Genomic DNA, 20,206 nt, shown 5'->3' with positions numbered 1-20,206 from the left:
TTTATTATCATATGTTTGCATATGCATATGCTTTATATGTTTGCTTTTGTTTAGCTTTGCTCGTATCCCTTGTAGTTATCAATTCGCTAAATATGTATGTATATATGTTATAAAAATGTAACATATAACACTTCGCTAATCGCACATAAATGTATAAACGCGCGGAAAAAATAGAAATATATAATATGTATGTATATGTTTATACATATATTTATGTAATGATCTATGTATATTTGTTGAATAGTAGTTCAAATGTGAACTATTATTAGAAAATAGAAAAAGAAAATTGAAATAAATAATATATGTATGTTTATATATTTATAATTATGTATATGAGTTGATGCATGTCGCACGGGAGTTGCATATGTTTACCGGCACATACATAGGTACATATGTACATAAATTTAATGCCTTTTTTTTCTCTCTATTATTTCTTTATCCTTTTGTTTTTTTTGTTTATTACCTACCTTTGCTTGAATGCTCTAAGCGATTTTTACATCTAAGCAGGTAGTTTGGTATTATTTGGTATTATTATATGTTCTAGCTTTATGCTAAATTATGTTATGTATGTATGTACCATATGATTGTGTATGCATAAATGTATGTAAATATATACATCTGTATATTAAACGGAAGACTTGCGATTTTAGGGGAATATGCTTTTATACATATATGTATGTTTTCTTTTTTATATACTACATATGTATGTATATATTTCGTTTTCTTTTCTTATCTTCCGCTTTTGCTTAGGGTTTGAGCGATCCTGCTTGTTGCTTTTAATTATAGCCCAAGGGGTATCGCAAGAATTATCGCAAGTTATACTTGACTTAGGAAATTTTATTTTATTTTTTTTTTTGAAATTATAATCGGGTGCCTAACGACACAAGCTAAGCAAAAGGCGGGTACTGTACTTTTTTGCAGTTATTATTTTTTTGTAGATATACATATATCGAACTGTTAAAAACAGTTAACGGTGTCCCGTAATACCGTCAAAACTGTACCTTAACATACATACATATATATGTGCATAAAAATTGAATTTATATATTTTTATATATTAAAGTAAATATGGAACGGACTCACTTTTATTTCCGCCAAGGGTTTTGGGTCATTGAACCTTTACTCTTTTTTTTGTTTCCTTCAGTTCCTTCTTCAGGTTTTTTTTGTTTTTCTTATGTATGTCCAGCGCTGTCAATGATGATTAGCTGTCTTTCTCTTTGTTGTTTTTTGATGTAGTCTCCCGTGACTATTTATGCTAATTGTGATTATCGCCTGTTTGCTGTTTGCTGCTTCAGTTTTAATGTTTGTATGTTTGTTGAACTTTGCTGTTTTACCGCGCCCGTTTTTGATATTAGTAGGGTTTGGTTTTGTTGTTTTGGTTTTTAGTTTATTTCGCGCCCGTTTTTGATTTTTGGTTTTATATTTTTTAAGCTTTGCTGTATTAATACCGCAACCGTTTTGATGTTAGTAGGTTCTTTGTTGTTTTTTCACTCACTTTATGTTTCAATTTCTTTTATGTATCTTTACACGTCACTTTCTATTTTTTCTTATATTTAAATTTCTTTTATGTACTTATATATTTTCACGTCACTTTCTGTTTTCCGTGATTCTGGAATGTTTTTTTTTTTTTTTTTTTTTTTTTCACTGTAACATATGTATTTGTTCACTTTAACTTTATGTTCACTTCAGGGTTTTGTTTTATTTTATTTTATGACTTTTGTGCTTCAGACACTGCACTTGCGCACTTGCACCAGGAAGTTATTAAATTATTATTATTTTTTTTCTTATGTGCCTTTCTGAACGGCTCGAAGGACCATTTAGTAACGTATGCCACTAGTATACTTACGTGGTATAGTATACGTATGAGATCGAAAATAAAACGCACTTTTCACACTCGTTATAAAATTTATTTAACTCCAAAATTTATGTATATATGTATATAAGTTAATGCTGCCCACCAATAATATCAACACGCACCTTTGCTGCTGGCAAAAATTGAACTCTCTTTATTCAACAAATTTACTTAGTTTTTATAATCAAATTTTGCTTACTTACTAAAAACTTACATATGTACGAGTTCTTACTAGCTAGAACTTATTTCTATACATCAAATAATCATAACGTAAGCTAAAACCAGTGCGAACCTCAGTTTGGTTGTGAAACGGCTCACATTGCGGCGGCACGGTTTCCGCTTGTTATAGTACCGACGAAATGTGTTTTTGTTATTGCAATTTTTGGAAATTAATTTTATTTGATTTAATTTTACTTGAGCAATGCAAAATATTGCTGAATTAGATTTTACTTACAAAATTGTCTGTATATTTTGTATATGTGCTAACTGGTTTCCGCTTGTTATAGTGCCGACGAAATGTGTTTTTGTTATTGCAATTTTTGGAAATTAATTTTATTTGATTTAATGTTACTTGAGCAATGCAAAATATTGCTGAATTAGATTTTACTTACAAAATTGTCTGTATATTTTGTATATGTGCTAACTCCCCCTTTCTTAAGCATCAGCGTCTCGCTGATAAAATTTCATTTGCTACTGAAATCTGTGGATAATCTACTATTGGTGGAATAAGAAACGAATTCCTATTTTTTGATTTTAGTATGATATACAAAGCTAATGATAGTGTTATTGCAACAAGAATTCCTACGAAGCTTGAGCTAACTGAAAGAATGTTTTTTGCTGTTATGCGTTCTAGCTTATTTACATTATTTAAATGAAGTTGATGTAAATAGTTTAGATCTAATTTAGTTTCATTTTCTGTTAGGTTAATCTGAAATATTGCGGGTAAGACCTGGTAGGAACTTGTTTGCCAGTTTGTGTAAGTAACGTTGTTCAAGGTTATAGTTTCATTAAAGAAGTTTATAAGAAATGTACCATATTTCCAATGAAATTTGAAAGAAATAATGTTCCTTCTTCGATTAACTCAATTATAGCTTTATTTTAGTGTCATCTATTTCAATGCATTTCCCAAGTATGCCGTATTTGTCATTTTGGGATATGAAAAGGTTAGTGAATTCTAAATAAACTCGCTTAAGGTGTTTTACAGTTGAACGTATAATAATATTATTGAATATGGTATCTTCGGTTTGTGGTAGTGAAATTACATATAAAAGAAGTGAATCTTTGACAATCATAGAGGGTTCTGCGTATTTGAGTGCTTGTAGTTCATTTCTGAATGGTAGTGTCTCGGTTTGAGAAAGAACATTAGCGATATCTTCCTTATTTAAAATTTGGGATTACACAATTCCTTGTTTTGCTAGATGGGTTGCCATTATCATTTTCGCAATTTCATCTTTTACTATACCTAACCTATTATATAATGTCTGTTAGTTTCTTAAATGCGATTTATGAATCTTTCTATTATTTTTAGTAGTTATTGTTACGGTATTGTCTTTAGCGACAGTTTCTTTTATAAAAATAGGTTTAGTTTTACCCTTAATCTGTTTGTTCTTTTTAAATACAGTATCACCTGGTTCGTAATTCTTTATTTTTGATCTATTTTTGTTATGATAACTTAACATATTTTTTTGGTTTCTGGCTATTTCATTTCGGAGGTCAGAATTAACTATTTCTTTAAAGTTTGTTAGATCTTGGAAATTAATTCTCTGCGTTCTTCCAAAGAAAATGTCGGCTGGCTTTTTTTTCGTAACTGAGTGTATAGTGTTATTGTATCTGTCAACTGCAATGTTGATGATTTCTTTAATAGAGCATTCAGAGTATTCCACTTGGAGGCATCTGGTTATTTCAACAATAGTGGAATGCACACGTTCTATTGCACCATTAACCTCACTCTTTTGGGGTGGTGCTAAATAGATCTCTATTCCTAATCCTTCTAAATAATTCAATGTTATTGGGCTTATAAAGCTGCCCTCGTTATCCATGACTAATGTCTTTGGTACAGTAAAATAGTGAAGAAGCTTTATCAGCTTATCCCTGATATGCAATACTGATTTATTCTTGATTCTAAAAATTTCGCAAATTTAGAGAATTTGTCAACGCACGTAATAAACTTTTCACCGGATATTTCTATAATGTCTATATGCAATATTTCTGTTGGGTATGAAGGTATGGGAGTTGCTTGTAACTTGGGTTTTTGTGGATGTCGGTCGTATTTATTACATCCACAAATTTCACATGACTTAGTATATTTTTTAATAAGTTTAGTCATCTGCGGGAAGTAATATCTTTCCAATATCAGGTCTTTATTTTCCTTACCGTTTCGATGAGCTCTTTTGTGTTCCTGTCCTATTATTTTAAATTTAACTTCCTCATCAGGGATATCAGTAACCACTTTCTGTGTTATCCTGATACGAAATTGTGAGAAATATTCTTGGTATACCTGCTGTCATAATGAAATATATTTTTCGTGGATTTTATTACCATTGATTATATTTGGGTTGAGAACGCTTTTTAAGATTTCAATTAGTTTTTCCTTATTGTAAGCTTCACATGTAATGCGGTGCCTGTGGTACCTTGGATGAGGTTCTTCGTGAATTATCTCCTCCTTTCCTTCTAAGAATCCAATTTGATTTTTGAACACATTTAATGGCGCTTCACAGTGAGGAATGAGTTTTGAGCTATCCTCTTCTGCGCTATGTTGTGAATTTTCATCTGTGGATGTGAGCGTATTTATTTCTATTGGTAACCGTGATAACGCATCAGCGACTACGTTAGTTTTTCCCGGTTTATAAGTGAGTTTATAATTATACTCTTCTATCCTTGCTTTCCACCTTTTGAGCTTGGCGTTGTTGTTACTGTTACTTAGTGCAAACGTCAGCGACTGGTGGTCGGTAAGGATTTTTATTTCCTTAGCTCCATATAAGTAGGTCCTTAACTTGTCGAGGGACCATACTATGGCGAGCATTTCTTTTTCAATTGTGGAGTAATTCTCCTCGGTTTTATTGAGTGATCTAGATATGTAAGTTATGGGTCTATCTTTACCGATTTCCCCTTGTGAAAGGACTGCCCCAATTGCTGTATTGGAAGCATCTGTCTTCAAAATAAATGGTTTATTGAAGTCTGGGAATACCAGGATTTCGGAAGACATAAGCAGATATTTTATATCATGAAATGGTTTTAAGCATTCCTCTGTTAGCGAAATTTGTATTCTTTTAGATTGACTTGCTTTCACTTGCGTATTTTCGCCTCTAGTTAAATTTGTAAGTGGCTTGACAATTTTCGCAAAGTCTTTTATAAATCTCCTGTAATATGACGCTAAACCTAGGAAACCTTTTAATTCCTTAAGGTTAGCAGGTGCAGAAATCTTTTTAATAGCGGATATCTTTTCAGGATCTGGCAAAATACCTTCTCCTGTAACGATATGCCCTAAAAATTCCACTTTCGTCTTGAAAAATTTGGATTTTTCTAGATTGACCTTTAGATTTGCTTTACACAAGAGCGCGAATACATCTTTAATATTATTTAGATGTTCTTCTTTAGTTTTCCTGTTATTATAATATCATCAATATAGACGTAGCAGGACTTCCCTATAAGAGGTTTGAGAACGTCATTGATCATTCTCTGAAAAATGGAAGGGGCATTTTTTAAGCCGAACGGCAACCTAGTAAATTCGTATTTACCATTGGCCGTTGAAAAGGCTGTCTTTTCTATGTCCTTTTCCTTCATCCTGATTTGGTGGAATCCGGATGTAAGGTCGAGTGTGGTAAAATAACTGCACTCGCCTAAGCTAGCAAGAGTGTTGTTTATATCAGGTATTGGGTAGGAGTCAGGTATCGTTACTGCATTTAGTTGTTTAAAATCGACGACAACTCTGTACTTCTTTTCCCCTGTCGGTCCTGATTTTTTTGGTACAATCCACAATGGTGAGTTATATGGGCTCTTTGAAGGCCTTATTACACCATTGTCCAGAAGTTCTGCTATCTGTCTTTCTACCTCACTCCGGAGGTTGGTTGGGTAAGGGTATGATTTTGTATAGATCGGCTCTTCACTTGTTGTTCTTATTTCTGCTAACACGGTTGTATCGATTGTCCCACTGTCAGAGACTGGTCCGAAAAGTTCCGAGTACTTATTTATTATTTCCTAACCTCCTGTTCATGGGTCGTTTCTTGAATATTATTTATTTGTTTTGATACTTTTTGCTTTAGTGGCAGTACCATATCCCCGAGGGTTAGCGTGTCATTTTTTCTGTTTATAATCGCTCCCAATTCTTTGAGGGTATCATCACCTATGATGCCATCAAAGGACTTAAATTATCTTATTTGTTATACCTATACTTTTAAAAAATTATCCACACAGTTTATGAGTTATTTTTACTGGACCCGCGGCTGATTGGACTTCAAAAGGACATCTAAGTTTACTGGAATTCCTTGAAAGTTTTTCACACACAAAATTTGTATTAGCTCCTGTATCTATAAGGAACTTTAAGGTACCCCCATTTTTTAAGGTGAGTTCTAGGTGGGGTAAACTAGAGAGGCGTCTGTCATAAAATTTATTTCTTCGCACTCTCCACCTTCAGTAAATTCTTGGTCCTCTGTTTGAATATTAAATAATTTTGGGTGTTTCCTAGGAATATTTGAAGAACTGTTGGATGGCCTTACTAAAGGTATATTTACCGGTCGGTTCATATAATTTATTTTTCGTGAATGTATTGAAGGGTCTACCTCCATCGGGACCGCAGGCTTGGGTTGGGTTGGCCTAGGTGGAGGTAGCGCTTGAGTTTGAATATTTTTATTATAGATTTGATTTTTTTCGAACGAGTTTAATTCCCTTGGTACAAATACCTGTTTTTGGTTCATTTGGTTTCTTTGCGTTTGGCTTAAGCTACCTATATTCCTTGGGTAGATTGAATAGTTTCTTAGGTTAATGTTTTGTATTTCAAGACAGGAAGCGTATGCTTCGGGTAAGTTCTTGGGTCGTTGGATGACTAGCATCCTGGATAGTTCACCGTTTAAGCCTCTGATGAATACGTCAAGGGCTCGGTTCCTATAAGTTTCTAGTAGCCCGCTACTTGTTTCTCTGGAATAGTCCTGTCCCTTTATTTTATTGATTATCAAAGATAATTGGTGATTAATTCGAGCATAGAACTGCTCTACGCTAAAGTGCTTTTGAGATAAGGATCCTAGAACGTGTTCTAGGGTCCTTAGGTCGCGTTTGTCTGCGTAGTGCAGTGACAAACAACTCTTGATTATCCCCCAGTCGTCATCAAATATATTATATGATATTAAGGCCGTATCCGCAGGACCTTTCACTTTTTGCCTAATGTGCCGTAAGATGGCTCTATAGAGTGGCTTCGTCCTTATCACCTCATAGTCCTGTAAAATAGATTCTAAATTGTGGATCCAGGAGATAAATTGGATCGGGTCTCCTTCGAATGTCGGTAGGTTCTTTACACTATCAGGCAATCTGCTAATTTCGGCTAGGTCTGCCTCTGTTAACCCTTTCCGACCGTGTACGCACAATTGTGCGTGTGCGTTTAAATTTTATTATCTCCATCAATATCTGCCCTATTATAATAAGACCTGAATAGCACAATTGTGTGAGCTGTTTGCTTAATAAAAAACATAACGGACCGTTTTCGGAGTCCGTTAGTTTTGGTGAATTTTGCTATTTTAATATTGCATTTCAATCATTTGCAAAAATGAGTCGGAGGAGTAAGTATGATAAATTATTTGACTTGTTTAAAAAGTGAAAATCATTATCAAAAATGTGTAATCTCAATCAAAACAGAACAAGTTTTAATTAAAAAGTGGTATTCAGTATTTATTTTGTAACTTCAAGTGTTTTTTAGACTCTTTTGTTTTAAGTGATACAATTGTGCGTGTTAGGACTAATTTAACGAAATATGAATATGATCTTTTTTTTCATTTAGAGCAATTCACTGAAGACGAAATACTTAGTGCACTATTGGAGTCGTATTTAGAGGATTTTAGTAGCGATGACGAGCTTGTGGATGCGACTTGGGAACTACCTTCTGTGGGAGATGAAACTTTAGACGATCAAAGTGACGAAGATGATCACGAAATTAACGCTACGGAGACACCACAAAATGTCACTGAAAACGCCAATCGCCGTGATATTGGAGGAAAAGACCTTTTGATATACAATTGGAAGAGAGTGTTTCTCAATCTGCGGAAATTAACGTAACTGTGGAGTCTCCTAAACATTATTTCTCTGCTTATTTCAATGACGATTTTTTAAAAAGAGTAGTGGAGTACACAAACAGGTACCATATGCTTACGAAAGGAAAACCACTGGCGGCTACAATCGGAGAAATAAAGAATTTCTTTGGTATAATTGTTGCAATGGTTTGCATACGTTACCCAAGATTGCGCATGTACTGGGGGAAAAAAAACAAGACTTCTTATTGTAGCTTATACAATGAGTCGCGATCGTTTCCTTCTTTTGCGCATGTGTCTCCATGTGGTGGACGCCAATGAAGTAACAGAAGAAGAGAAACAATCCAATGTCTTTTGGAAAATAAAACCTTTGATTGAAGTTATTAGATCAGCTTGTCGAAGCCTTCCCAGAAAGCCAGGCGATAATTATTCTATAGACGAACAAATGATCCCATTCACTGGCCGTTGTCCTGTTCGACAAAGTCTCCCTAACAAACCAAGAGGAGTGGGATTGAAGAATGAAGTCTTAACAACATCTGAAGGTCTGGTGCTTGATTTTCAAATCTATCAAGGAAAGACGACACCACTTTCGAATACGAACTTGGGTCTAGGACCAGCCTTCGTTTTGCGTTTGGTTGAAACACTGCCAGAAGGATTTTATTACCATTGATTATATTTGGGTTGAGAACGCTTTTTAAGATTTCAATTAGTTTTTCCTTATTGTAAGCTTCACATGTAATGCGGTGCCTGTGGTACCTTGGATGAGGTTCTTCGTGAATTATCTCCTCCTTTCCTTCTAAGAATCCAATTTGATTTTTGAACACATTTAATGGCGCTTCACAGTGAGGAATGAGTTTTGAGCTATCCTCTTCTGCGCTATGTTGTGAATTTTCATCTGTGGATGTGAGCGTATTTATTTCTATTGGTAACCGTGATAACGCATCAGCGACTACGTTAGTTTTTCCCGGTTTATAAGTGAGTTTATAATTATACTCTTCTATCCTTGCTTTCCACCTTTTGAGCTTGGCGTTGTTGTTACTGTTACTTAGTGCAAACGTCAGCGACTGGTGGTCGGTAAGGATTTTTATTTCCTTAGCTCCATATAAGTAGGTCCTTAACTTGTCGAGGGACCATACTATGGCGAGCATTTCTTTTTCAATTGTGGAGTAATTCTCCTCGGTTTTATTGAGTGATCTAGATATGTAAGTTATGGGTCTATCTTTACCGATTTCCCCTTGTGAAAGGACTGCCCCAATTGCTGTATTGGAAGCATCTGTCTTCAAAATAAATGGTTTATTGAAGTCTGGGAATACCAGGATTTCGGAAGACATAAGCAGATATTTTATATCATGAAATGGTTTTAAGCATTCCTCTGTTAGCGAAATTTGTATTCTTTTAGATTGACTTGCTTTCACTTGCGTATTTTCGCCTCTAGTTAAATTTGTAAGTGGCTTGACAATTTTCGCAAAGTCTTTTATAAATCTCCTGTAATATGACGCTAAACCTAGGAAACCTTTTAATTCCTTAAGGTTAGCAGGTGCAGAAATCTTTTTAATAGCGGATATCTTTTCAGGATCTGGCAAAATACCTTCTCCTGTAACGATATGCCCTAAAAATTCCACTTTCGTCTTGAAAAATTTGGATTTTTCTAGATTGACCTTTAGATTTGCTTTACACAAGAGCGCGAATACATCTTTAATATTATTTAGATGTTCTTCTTTAGTTTTCCCTGTTATTATAATATCATCAATATAGACGTAGCAGGACTTCCCTATAAGAGGTTTGAGAACGTCATTGATCATTCTCTGAAAAATGGAAGGGGCATTTTTTAAGCCGAACGGAAACCTAGTAAATTCGTATTTACCATTGGCCGTTGAAAAGGCTGTCTTTTCTATGTCCTTTTCCTTCATACTGATTTGGTGGAATCCGGATGTAAGGTCGAGTGTGGTAAAATAACTGCACTCGCCTAAGCTAGCAAGACTTGTTGTTCTTATTTCTGCTAACACGGTTGTATCGATTGTCCCACTGTCAGAGACTGGTCCGAAAAGTTCCGAGTACTTATTTATTATTTCCCTAACCTCCTGTTCATGGGTCGTTTCTTGAATATTATTTATTTGTTTTGATACTTTTTGCTTTAGTGGCAGTACCATATCCCCGAGGGTTAGCGTGTCATTTTTTCTGTTTATAATCGCTCCCAATTCTTTGAGGGTATCATCACCTATGATGCCATCAAAGGACTTAAATTATCTTATTTGTTATACCTATACTTTTAAAAAATTATCCACACAGCTTATGAGTTATTTTTACTGGACCCGCGGCTGATTGGACTTCAAAAGGACATCTAAGTTTACTGGAATTCCTTGAAAGTTTTTCACACACAAAATTTGTATTAGCTCCTGTATCTATAAGGAACTTTAAGGTACCCCCATTTTTTAAGGTGAGTTCTAGGTGGGGTAAACTAGAGAGGCGTCTGTCATAAAATTTATTTCTTCGCACTCTCCACCTTCAGTAAATTCTTGGTCCTCTGTTTGAATATTAAATAATTTTGGGTGTTTCCTAGGAATATTTGAAGAACTGTTGGATGGCCTTACTAAAGGTATATTTACCGGTCGGTTCATATAATTTATTTTTCGTGAATGTATTGAAGGGTCTACCTCCATCGGGACCGCAGGCTTGGGTTGGGTTGGCCTAGGTGGAGGTAGCGCTTGAGTTTGAATATTTTTATTATAGATTTGATTTTTTTCGAACGAGTTTAATTCCCTTGGTACAAATACCTGTTTTTGGTTCATTTGGTTTCTTTGCGTTTGGCTTAAGCTACCTATATTCCTTGGGTAGATTGAATAGTTTCTTAGGTTAATGTTTTGTATTTCAAGACAGGAAGCGTATGCTTCGGGTAAGTTCTTGGGTCGTTGGATGACTAGCATCCTGGATAGTTCACCGTTTAAGCCTCTGATGAATACGTCAAGGGCTCGGTTCCTATAAGTTTCTAGTAGCCCGCTACTTGTTTCTCTGGAATAGTCCTGTCCCTTTATTTTATTGATTATCAAAGATAATTGGTGATTAATTCGAGCATAGAACTGCTCTACGCTAAAGTGCTTTTGAGATAAGGATCCTAGTACGTGTTCTAGGGTCCTTAGGTCGCGTTTGTCTGCGTAGTGCAGTGACAAACAACTCTTGATTATCCCCCAGTCGTCATCAAATATATTATATGATATTAAGGCCGTATCCGCAGGACCTTTCACTTTTTGCCTAATGTGCCGTAAGATGGCTCTATAGAGTGGCTTCGTCCTTATCACCTCATAGTCCTGTAAAATAGATTCTAAATTGTGGATCCAGGAGATAAATTGGATCGGGTCTCCTTCGAATGTCGGTAGGTTCTTTACACTATCAGGCAATCTGCTAATTTCGGCTAGGTCTGCCTCTGTTAACCCTTTCCGACCGTGTACGCACAATTGTGCGTGTGCGTTTAAATTTTATTATCTCCATCAATATCTGCCCTATTATAATAAGACCTGAATAGCACAATTGTGTGAGCTGTTTGCTTAATAAAAAACATAACGGACCGTTTTCGGAGTCCGTTAGTTTTGGTGAATTTTGCTATTTTAATATTGCATTTCAATCATTTGCAAAAATGAGTCGGAGGAGTAAGTATGATAAATTATTTGACTTGTTTAAAAAGTGAAAATCATTATCAAAAATGTGTAATCTCAATCAAAACAGAACAAGTTTTAATTAAAAAGTGGTATTCAGTATTTATTTTGTAACTTCAAGTGTTTTTTAGACTCTTTTGTTTTAAGTGATACAATTGTGCGTGTTAGGACTAATTTAACGAAATATGAATATGATCTTTTTTTTTCATTTAGAGCAATTCACTGAAGACGAAATACTTAGTGCACTATTGGAGTCGGATTTAGAGGATTTTAGTAGCGATGACGAGCTTGTGGATGCGACTTGGGAACTACCTTCTGTGGGAGATGAAACTTTAGACGATCAAAGTGACGAAGATGATCACGAAATTAACGCTACGGAGACACCACAAAATGTCACTGAAAACGCCAATCGCCGTGATATTGGAGGAAAAGACCTTTTGATATACAATTGGAAGAGAGTGTTTCTCAATCTGCGGAAATTAACGTAACTTTGGAGTCTCCTAAACATTATTTCTCTGCTTATTTCAATGACGATTTTTTAAAAAGAGTAGTGGAGTACACAAACAGGTACCATATGCTTACGAAAGGAAAACCACTGGCGGCTACAATCGGAGAAATAAAGAATTTCTTTGGTATAATTGTTGCAATGGGTTGCATACGTTACCCAAGATTGCGCATGTACTGGGGGAAAAAAACAAGACTTCTTATTGTAGCTTATACAATGAGTCGCGATCGTTTCCTTCTTTTGCGCATGTGTCTCCATGTGGTGGACGCCAATGAAGTAACAGAAGAAGAGAAACAATCCAATGTCTTTTGGAAAATAAAACCTTTGATTGAAGTTATTAGATCAGCTTGTCGAAGCCTTCCCAGAAAGCCAGGCGATAATTATTCTATAGACGAACAAATGATCCCATTCACTGGCCGTTGTCCTGTTCGACAAAGTCTCCCTAACAAACCAAGAGGAGTGGGATTGAAGAATGAAGTCTTAACAACATCTGAAGGTCTGGTGCTTGATTTTGAAATCTATCAAGGAAAGACGACACCACTTTCGAATACGAACTTGGGTCTAGGACCAGCCTTCGTTTTGCGTTTGGTTGAAACACTGCCAGAAGGTTCAAAAGTTTTTTTTGATCGCTACTTTACGACAATACCGCTTCTTCAGACGCTTTTAAGTCGTGGTATTTATGCCACTGAGACAATAATGAGAAACAGAATAAAAAATATCCACCTCACCAATGAAAAACCAATGAAAAGGGGCGATATGGAAGAATTTTGTCATAGCGAAGACAATATTGTCATGGTGCAGTGGAAAGATTCTAAAGCGGTAATCCTGGCATCATCAGCTTATGGTTGTGGACCGGTTTCCAATGTTAAACGCTGGGAAAAAAAGAGAAAAGGTATGTTGAATTTCCAGCCCTAAGGATAGTAAGAGAATACAACAAATCGATGGGAGGCGTGGATATTTGTGATCAGTTAATGGAGGCATATCGCTCATTTTTCAAGTTTTTTTTCCATTTCCGCGGACTTTGAAAGTTTTCATACACTGCATTGATGTTGTTTGCTGTAACGCTTGGCTACAATATAGAGATCAAAGCTGAACAACTGATCGCTATTGAGAAAAGGACACATGCTGAGTATGAATCCGACACCGAGGAAGAAGAAACTCAAGGTTTTGCAAAAAGATATCGTCCATCTTCCCAGCCATGCAACGATAAGAAGCTTGACCGATTCAACCACTGGCCAATTGAGCATGATAGGTCATCCGCAACATGCTGTAGGCTTGTTGGTTGTAGATCTCGGACACGCACATTTTGTTCCAAATGTCAAATTTATTTATGTTTAAATAAAAGACAAAATTGTTTTATGAAATATCATACAGAAAAATAATAAATATAATAAAATTAAAATTGAATTAAAGATCATTTCGAGTTATGTGTGCACATTTTTTTTATTTGAAATCAGACCGAAACGCAACAATTGTGCGTATCCTAGAAAAAAAGGATAACCTGAAAATTTCAAAAAACAAACGTATTAGTTATTATCTACAATGGCCAAAGTAATAGGACCTAAAAGAGAAACAAATTTTATTAAGTACATTTGCTATAGGCCGGAAAGGGTTAAGTGAATAAGGTTATTTGGGTTAGCGCTTTCGCTGTGTGGGTTGATTCTAGCTTCTAATTGATTTATTCTATTGTTTAATATCTTAGCTTGCTCGATTAGTGTGTGATGGCTTCTTGTACTTGCTCCACACTGAGGCTCACCAGTTTTTACAATTTTTTCTATTGCTAATTGTTATAATCTTGCTCTTATTACAATTTATTTTAAATTGCTCAATACATAAATTTGATTACAAAAAGGTGAATAACTTAATTTTAATTCTTACAACAGTATCGGGAGTATCAGCTTCTGCATCCTGATTTCGGGCGGTCCACTTGTTCCTTTTTGAGGTGTTTTACTCCGCTTCTTGGGAGTGCATGACGTCACAGTTCAGGCTTTGATTGTTGTCTTGGTGGTTTTGCACTTTTGTCTACACAGTTGAATATGCTGCGAGAATAATTTTCTCAGTTGCACAGTTATTATTGTCGTATTAGAGTCACTTTGAGCACTTGGTGTTATGGCAGCTTTTCTACGTTGATTCCTTCTTGTTTAGGGGCAACAATAATTTTTATTAATCCACAGTTTTGAGTCTCTTTGAGCACGTTTTTAGATAACAGCAGTTTTGTTAAGCTGCTTAGTTACTTACACGCGGATAACAGAAGTTTTTATTAATGTGCGATTAGAGTTACTTTAAACACTTTGTTTAGATAACAGCAGTTTCCTAACGCTGTTTTTTTTTTCTGCTCGCGGGCAACAACAATTTTATCAATGCGCGATTTAGAGTTTTCTAACGCTGCTTTTTTCAAACGATATAGACAATTTAAATTTGAAGTCTCGGGCGCCAGATAATGCTGCCCACTAATAATATCAACACGCACCTTTGCTGCTGGCAAAAATTGAACTCTCTTTATTCAACAAATTTACTTAGTTTTTATAATCAAATTTTGCTTACTTACTAAAAACTTACATATGTACGAGTTCTTACTAGCTAGAACTTATTTCTATACATCAAATAATCATAACGTAAGCTAAAACCAGTGCGAACCTCAGTTTGGTTGTGAAACGGCTCACATTGCGGCGGCACGGTTTCCGCTTCGGTTTCCGCTTGTTATAGTGCCGACGAAATGTGTTTTTGTTATTGCAATTTTTTGAAATTAATTTTATTTGATTTAATTTTACTTGAGCAATGCAAAATATTGCTGAATTAAATTTTACTTACAAAATTGTCTGTATATTTTGTATATGTGCTAACTGGTTTCCGCTTGTTATAATGCCGACGAAATGTGGTTTTGTTATTGCAATTTTTGGAAATTAATTTTATTTGATTTAATTTTACTTGAGCAATGCAAAATATTGCTGAATTAGATTTTACTTACAAAATTGTCTGTATATTTGTGCGATGTTGCAGTTCGTAGCTCATGTGAACAATAACATTTTTGTGTTTGAATTATTCAATTAATTCAAATATTATGACAGAAAATAGCAAAAAAAAAAAAAAAACCAACAAACACATGCGGGAGCTGTAGCACATGAAAATTTTCATTAGCTCCGCTGTGCTACCGCTCCCAATTTTTTGCTACCGCTACGTCAGAGCATAGCGCAGAATTTAATTTTTTGCTCCCGCTCCAGCTATAGTTTTTTACCTAACAAAACTCGGAGCAGAGTAGAGCACATACTTTACATTGTTATGCTAAGGCTATGCTATGGCTCCCAACAAAGTGAGAGCGGTAGCGATAGCATAGCAATAATTTTAGAAATTTTGCTGCTACGGAGTAGTAAATGAGAACCCTGAAAATAACTATCTACTAGATATAAGTGTTCGGGGATGTATTTATAACCCAAAGCGTTACCTACACTAATATTATAAAGAGGAAAGATTTGTACCTATTTTTGTATGTTTGTATGTTTGTAATGAATAGGCCCAAAAAGTACTGGGCCGATTTATAAAGTTCTTTCACCAATAGAATGCTACATTCTTCCAATTTCACATAGGCTATATTTCATTTTGAAAAAAATTAGGGATCCTTAGTAAAATTTGAACAATATAACCGAAGGTGTGGAAAAATGAGTCTTAAAATGTCCTTTGTCGAATGCGCTGCCGAAACTATTAGCGATAGAACAAAATAATGTACAACAATATTGAAGAACATCATAATGGTCTCATGCATAAAACGTGAGCTTTTGCTCTGACTCGATTTTTTGAGTAAAAGGTGCTTGTCGTATGCCAGTGGTCGGCATTTCTTAGCACAATTGTGCAAACTAACTTCACACATACGCTTACGCTCTTTCGTTCAGTCGTTGTCGAGCCAGCAACGAATTAACATCACGCAAGACTATAACGCAAAACCAAATATGCCCTGCGAGAAATATTTTATGATTCTAATTGCCTTTGGTGCCATGCAATGCCTTTTATGTTCCAAGTCTTTTAAAGATAATAGGGAATATATCCTTAAAAGACATTTTGTTAATTTTCATTATACTAATAATTATTTATAAAATTTGCTTAAAATTAATTCCAATTTCTCACTGAGCTACTTTTTTTTCGTGCTCACCAACACAGTGACAGATCCTCTCATGCCGACCACTGTCGTATGCATAATAAAATTTGATGTATTTGCTTTTACTCACTGCTCAGGTTTGATCTCCTCATGCTCAGTTCGAACTGAGTTCGATAAGCTTGTGCTCACTTTCATATGCATAAAAACAAGCTTTTGCTCTTTTTTGTGAGCTCTTGCTCAAATTTTGTTCAGGCTGCCTATAGTTGACTTGCGTACACTAAAAATTAATCATGGCTGAATATTTTGTGCCACAACGAAATACAAAATGTTATCAACAGCGTAAAACGAGTTTAGCAAGTGAGGATACAAAATTATACAGGTTTACATATATTCTTAATTATTAATTTTGTATATAATTAATAATAAAATGAAAATACATAGGTTTGATGATATAGCATCTGCTGGTTGGCTAATTATTTTTTTCAGAAGAAACACGTGGTGGTGCCCTCAGCAGCATTGATAAATTTCGACTGTATTTAAGATTTTGTGCAGATCCTGGATTCCAAAATAGCCACAGATATTGGTGTCCATCAATCAACTGTGTCGCGGACTATTGCGGAAGTTGCGAAACTTATATCTTCCAAAGCAAGCGAGTGGATAAAATTCCGGAAAGATGGAGATGAAATAAAAGATGCTCAGAGGAAATGGCAAGCAAATTATTTATTTCCATTTGCAATTGGAGTGATTGATTGTACTCATATAAAAATTAAAAAACCCACAAATCAAAGCGATGAGTATATTTGTAGAAAAGGCTTCCACTCTATAAATGCGCAGGCAACTTGTGATGAAAAAGAACTTTTTACAAGCGTTGACATATCCTGGCCTGGTTCAGTTCATGATTCACGCATCCTACGAAACAGCTAGGTATGTAGGATAATGCAAAATGTAACAAACGATGCATTACTTCTCGGGGTGAGGGCTATGGAATATGTCCATGGCTAATGACACCATTCCGGAACCCAACAACTGAAGTAGAAAAAAAATTCAACAAAGTGTTTACAAAGGAACGTGTCATCATAGAGCGGTGTTTTGGGCAATTGAAGCAAAGATTTTTGATACTTCAATACAAAATTCGTGTATCGACAGAGCTGGCGCTTCACGTAATAGCTAGTTGTTTCATTTTACATAACATAGCTAAATTTTTAAGAGACGATTACATCCTAATCAATGACGATTACAACAATAATAATGTATGGCAATTAGGAAATTAGTATATCGAACAACAAACAGCAAGAATTTCAGAAGCTGGAAAAAACAAAAAGTGGATGATCTCAAATTTATTATCAAATTAGTTTGTAAAAAAAAATAAAATAAAAGAATATTTTTATTTTTTTTTTATTAAAATAAATGAATATTTTTTTTTGGTTTTTAAAAACAATTAACATTAATAAAATCCACCTTTTTATACAAAAACAAAATTAATGTAATTCACTATTTAACGAATAAAAATAATAAATGCACAAAAATATAATAACAATTAATTATATATTAATAAATGTAATTATTCAGGGAACTCCAACCCTCTTTCCCCAAGTTTTTCTTACAAAATCTGTAATTTTGCGGAAAGAACTTTGTTTTGCTTTAAGAAAACAAGCCTCTGCAGACTTTGAAAATTTAACTGCCTTGTCTCATCAGTCTCATAACGACTCAAAACTGCTGTTGACTTTTTGTTAACCTTCAAAAATAAACAACATATAGCAAAATGTAAGCTAAAATAAAAAAAATTACAGTTTGATCGTCGCTATCAGTGCAACGGCGCTTTCTTTGCTCTTCTGCTGCTGATGTTGCTGTGGTTTTTGTTTCTGATGTTGTTGTTGCTGATGTCTCTTCTAATGTATTGACAGACAGCGTACAGTTGTCGCCATTGCTTCCAAGAAAAAGATGAACTGTAAAAAAATAAACGAAGAGCGAAATCAACAACAAAATTGGAATAAACAAATAAATTTGATAACGGTGCACTTACCAGGAAGTTTGTTTGTTGAGGGATTACAATCCGAACAAAGCAATGAGGATAATTCTGCTTCCCAGTTTTTTAAAATAATCTTTTTGTTGCCTGTTTTATTTATGTCTATTTTACTTTTGACCCGGCATTTCATGTTTGCTATTTTTTTATAATGTTTTTCTCCGACAGTTCAATTCCAAATTTTTGCCAAATTTCCTTCACACATATTTCTATTGCTTGTTTTTTTTTACTTTTTATACTTGGTAACTGACTTTTTTTGAGCAAATATTTATTTTCTTTTTTTTTTCTACTAAAAATTTTGAAATATCGTCAATTTCCATCTTATTATTATTTTTTAGCTCTACTTCAAACTCACTTCCACTTGACGACATGTTTGCACTTAGAGGTTTGATCTCCGTTTACTCAAGTCATTGTAATTGGTTTGAACTAATTTTTATGCATACGAAATTGAGCAAGAGCTGTTGCTGTTTGATCGAACTCGACTTACGAGCAATTGCTCACTTGACTCAACTCAGCGCTTTTACTCGTTTTTATGCAAGAGACCCAATGTCTACAAAAAACTCAGCGGTAGCATATGTCCAACTATTGTAGTTATGTCACTACAACAACTTTTTTCATTTTAAACATTAATGAGAATGCTAACCAAATTCAAACCATGCTATTTACGTGTTTATGTTAATGTTAACATTGACGAGTTTTTTCTCAACTTTCGTCAGTGATCCGTTTGCGAGAACATTGCTCTATTCGGAAATACCCTGATATTATACATGGAATGCAATGAATTTTTTATGTTGCTCACTGCATCTGGATTATTTTGAATGTTCAACGGCAGCTTAAATGCTGAATGAGCTGTTCTGCCTCCATCGAACAAAGTTGCTGAAATTTAAGAAGAAGCAACGGCCAATGCGATGCCATTTTTTGAGCGTATCTCGGCAATAAGTAGCAATATAAGGAACGTTTTGCCAGTTCCACCTGGTGCATCCAAAAAAAAAGAATCCTCCTTGTCCTGCCGAAACTGCCATCATAATGCGGTCGTAAACAATTTTTTGTTCATCATTTAGTAATGGAACATTGCGAATAACAATGCCTGCCATTTCCACAGCATTGTACTGTAGTTCACGATTCATATATGTATGTGTTGAGTAAAACAGATGCACTTCGATTAGCAAAGCAAAGATCCTCGATAGCAATCAATGATTCATTGTACATTGCATCACTGAATGATATCGTTAGACTGTTGTACCTTGTACGATATCGATTCAAAATGTCATCACTCATTGCATCACATAAGTACACTCACCTGATTAAATGGATGACTTCTGGATCCCGTTCATGAATTGAGAAACCGAAAATACAAAACAGCTTCATTTGAAGTCCGGCCTATTTGGTAATTCGTAATTTCGTCATTTTCATTCAACGGAGGAGCATTTACATTAGTATTTCCAAAAATAAAAGCAGCCACATCACTTCCTTTATTAACATATTTGCAAATGTATTTGATACTCTTCACTGAACTGCATGACTCAACATTAATATGAGTAATATGGTACCACCCAACGAATGTCAATGTCGATGACTGATAGTTTAAATGAACGATTGTCCGCCATTCTCAGTTCTTCCTCGGCGATATATTGGATATCCGTCGGTATTTGTTATCGTGTCATTAGTGAAATCTTTAGGGAAATTTTAAGGCCATTTTGGATTATATGTGAACGTGATAAATAAACAAGGTCGTCCGTATTTGCGCACGTAGGTCATACCATCCTGTATATATTCTTGCATATGACGTGGACTGCCTACGTACTATGATGGTAAAATGACAGAGTTACCAATTTCGGCGACGGCGGCGTTGG

General features: G+C 35.0%; 1 protein-coding gene across 2 annotated transcripts; it reads right to left on the bottom strand.

Annotated features, from left to right (window-relative positions):
- Positions 1-17,773: 17,773 nt before the first annotated feature.
- On the bottom strand, positions 17,774-19,874 carry LOC126766420 (uncharacterized). Of its 2 annotated transcripts, XR_007668867.1 has the most exons (4): positions 19,654-19,874; positions 18,354-19,596; positions 18,119-18,276; positions 17,774-18,065 (listed from the first exon to the last, which is right to left on the bottom strand). XR_007668867.1 is itself a non-coding variant. In XM_050484207.1 (3 exons), the coding sequence occupies exons 1-3, from the start codon at positions 18,484-18,486 to the stop codon at positions 17,931-17,933; spliced, it is 426 nt and encodes a 141-aa protein (XP_050340164.1). In that variant the 5' UTR covers positions 18,487-19,627; the 3' UTR covers positions 17,774-17,930. The 2 variants fall into 2 exon arrangements, 1 of the variants encoding a protein (XP_050340164.1); XM_050484207.1 differs by lacking the exon at positions 19,654-19,874 and having other exon boundaries at positions 18,354-19,627.
- Positions 19,875-20,206: the final 332 nt, after the last annotated feature.

The sequence above is a fragment of the Bactrocera neohumeralis genome, unplaced genomic scaffold, assembly GCF_024586455.1.
Source record: "Bactrocera neohumeralis isolate Rockhampton unplaced genomic scaffold, APGP_CSIRO_Bneo_wtdbg2-racon-allhic-juicebox.fasta_v2 ctg1112, whole genome shotgun sequence".
NCBI classification, from domain to species: Eukaryota; Metazoa; Arthropoda; class Insecta; order Diptera; family Tephritidae; genus Bactrocera; species Bactrocera neohumeralis.
The sequence above is the reverse complement of the archived record's forward strand: the minus strand, read 5'-3'. Positions and strand labels throughout refer to the sequence as shown.

What these genes read in the sequence shown, in the direction of transcription:
- LOC126766420 (XM_050484207.1), bottom strand. Translation starts at nt 18,486, where the DNA reads ATGAAATGCCGGGTCAAAAGTAAAATAGACATAAATAAAACAGGCAAC. An exon ending in CTCAACAAACAAACTTCCTG is followed by an intron (nt 18,277 to 18,353) that starts GTAAGTGCACCG and finishes ATTTTTTTACAG; the next exon opens with TTCATCTTTTTCTTGGAAGC. An exon ending in CTGATAGCGACGATCAAACT is followed by an intron (nt 18,066 to 18,118) that starts GTAATTTTTTTT and finishes TTATTTTTGAAG; the next exon opens with GTTAACAAAAAGTCAACAGC.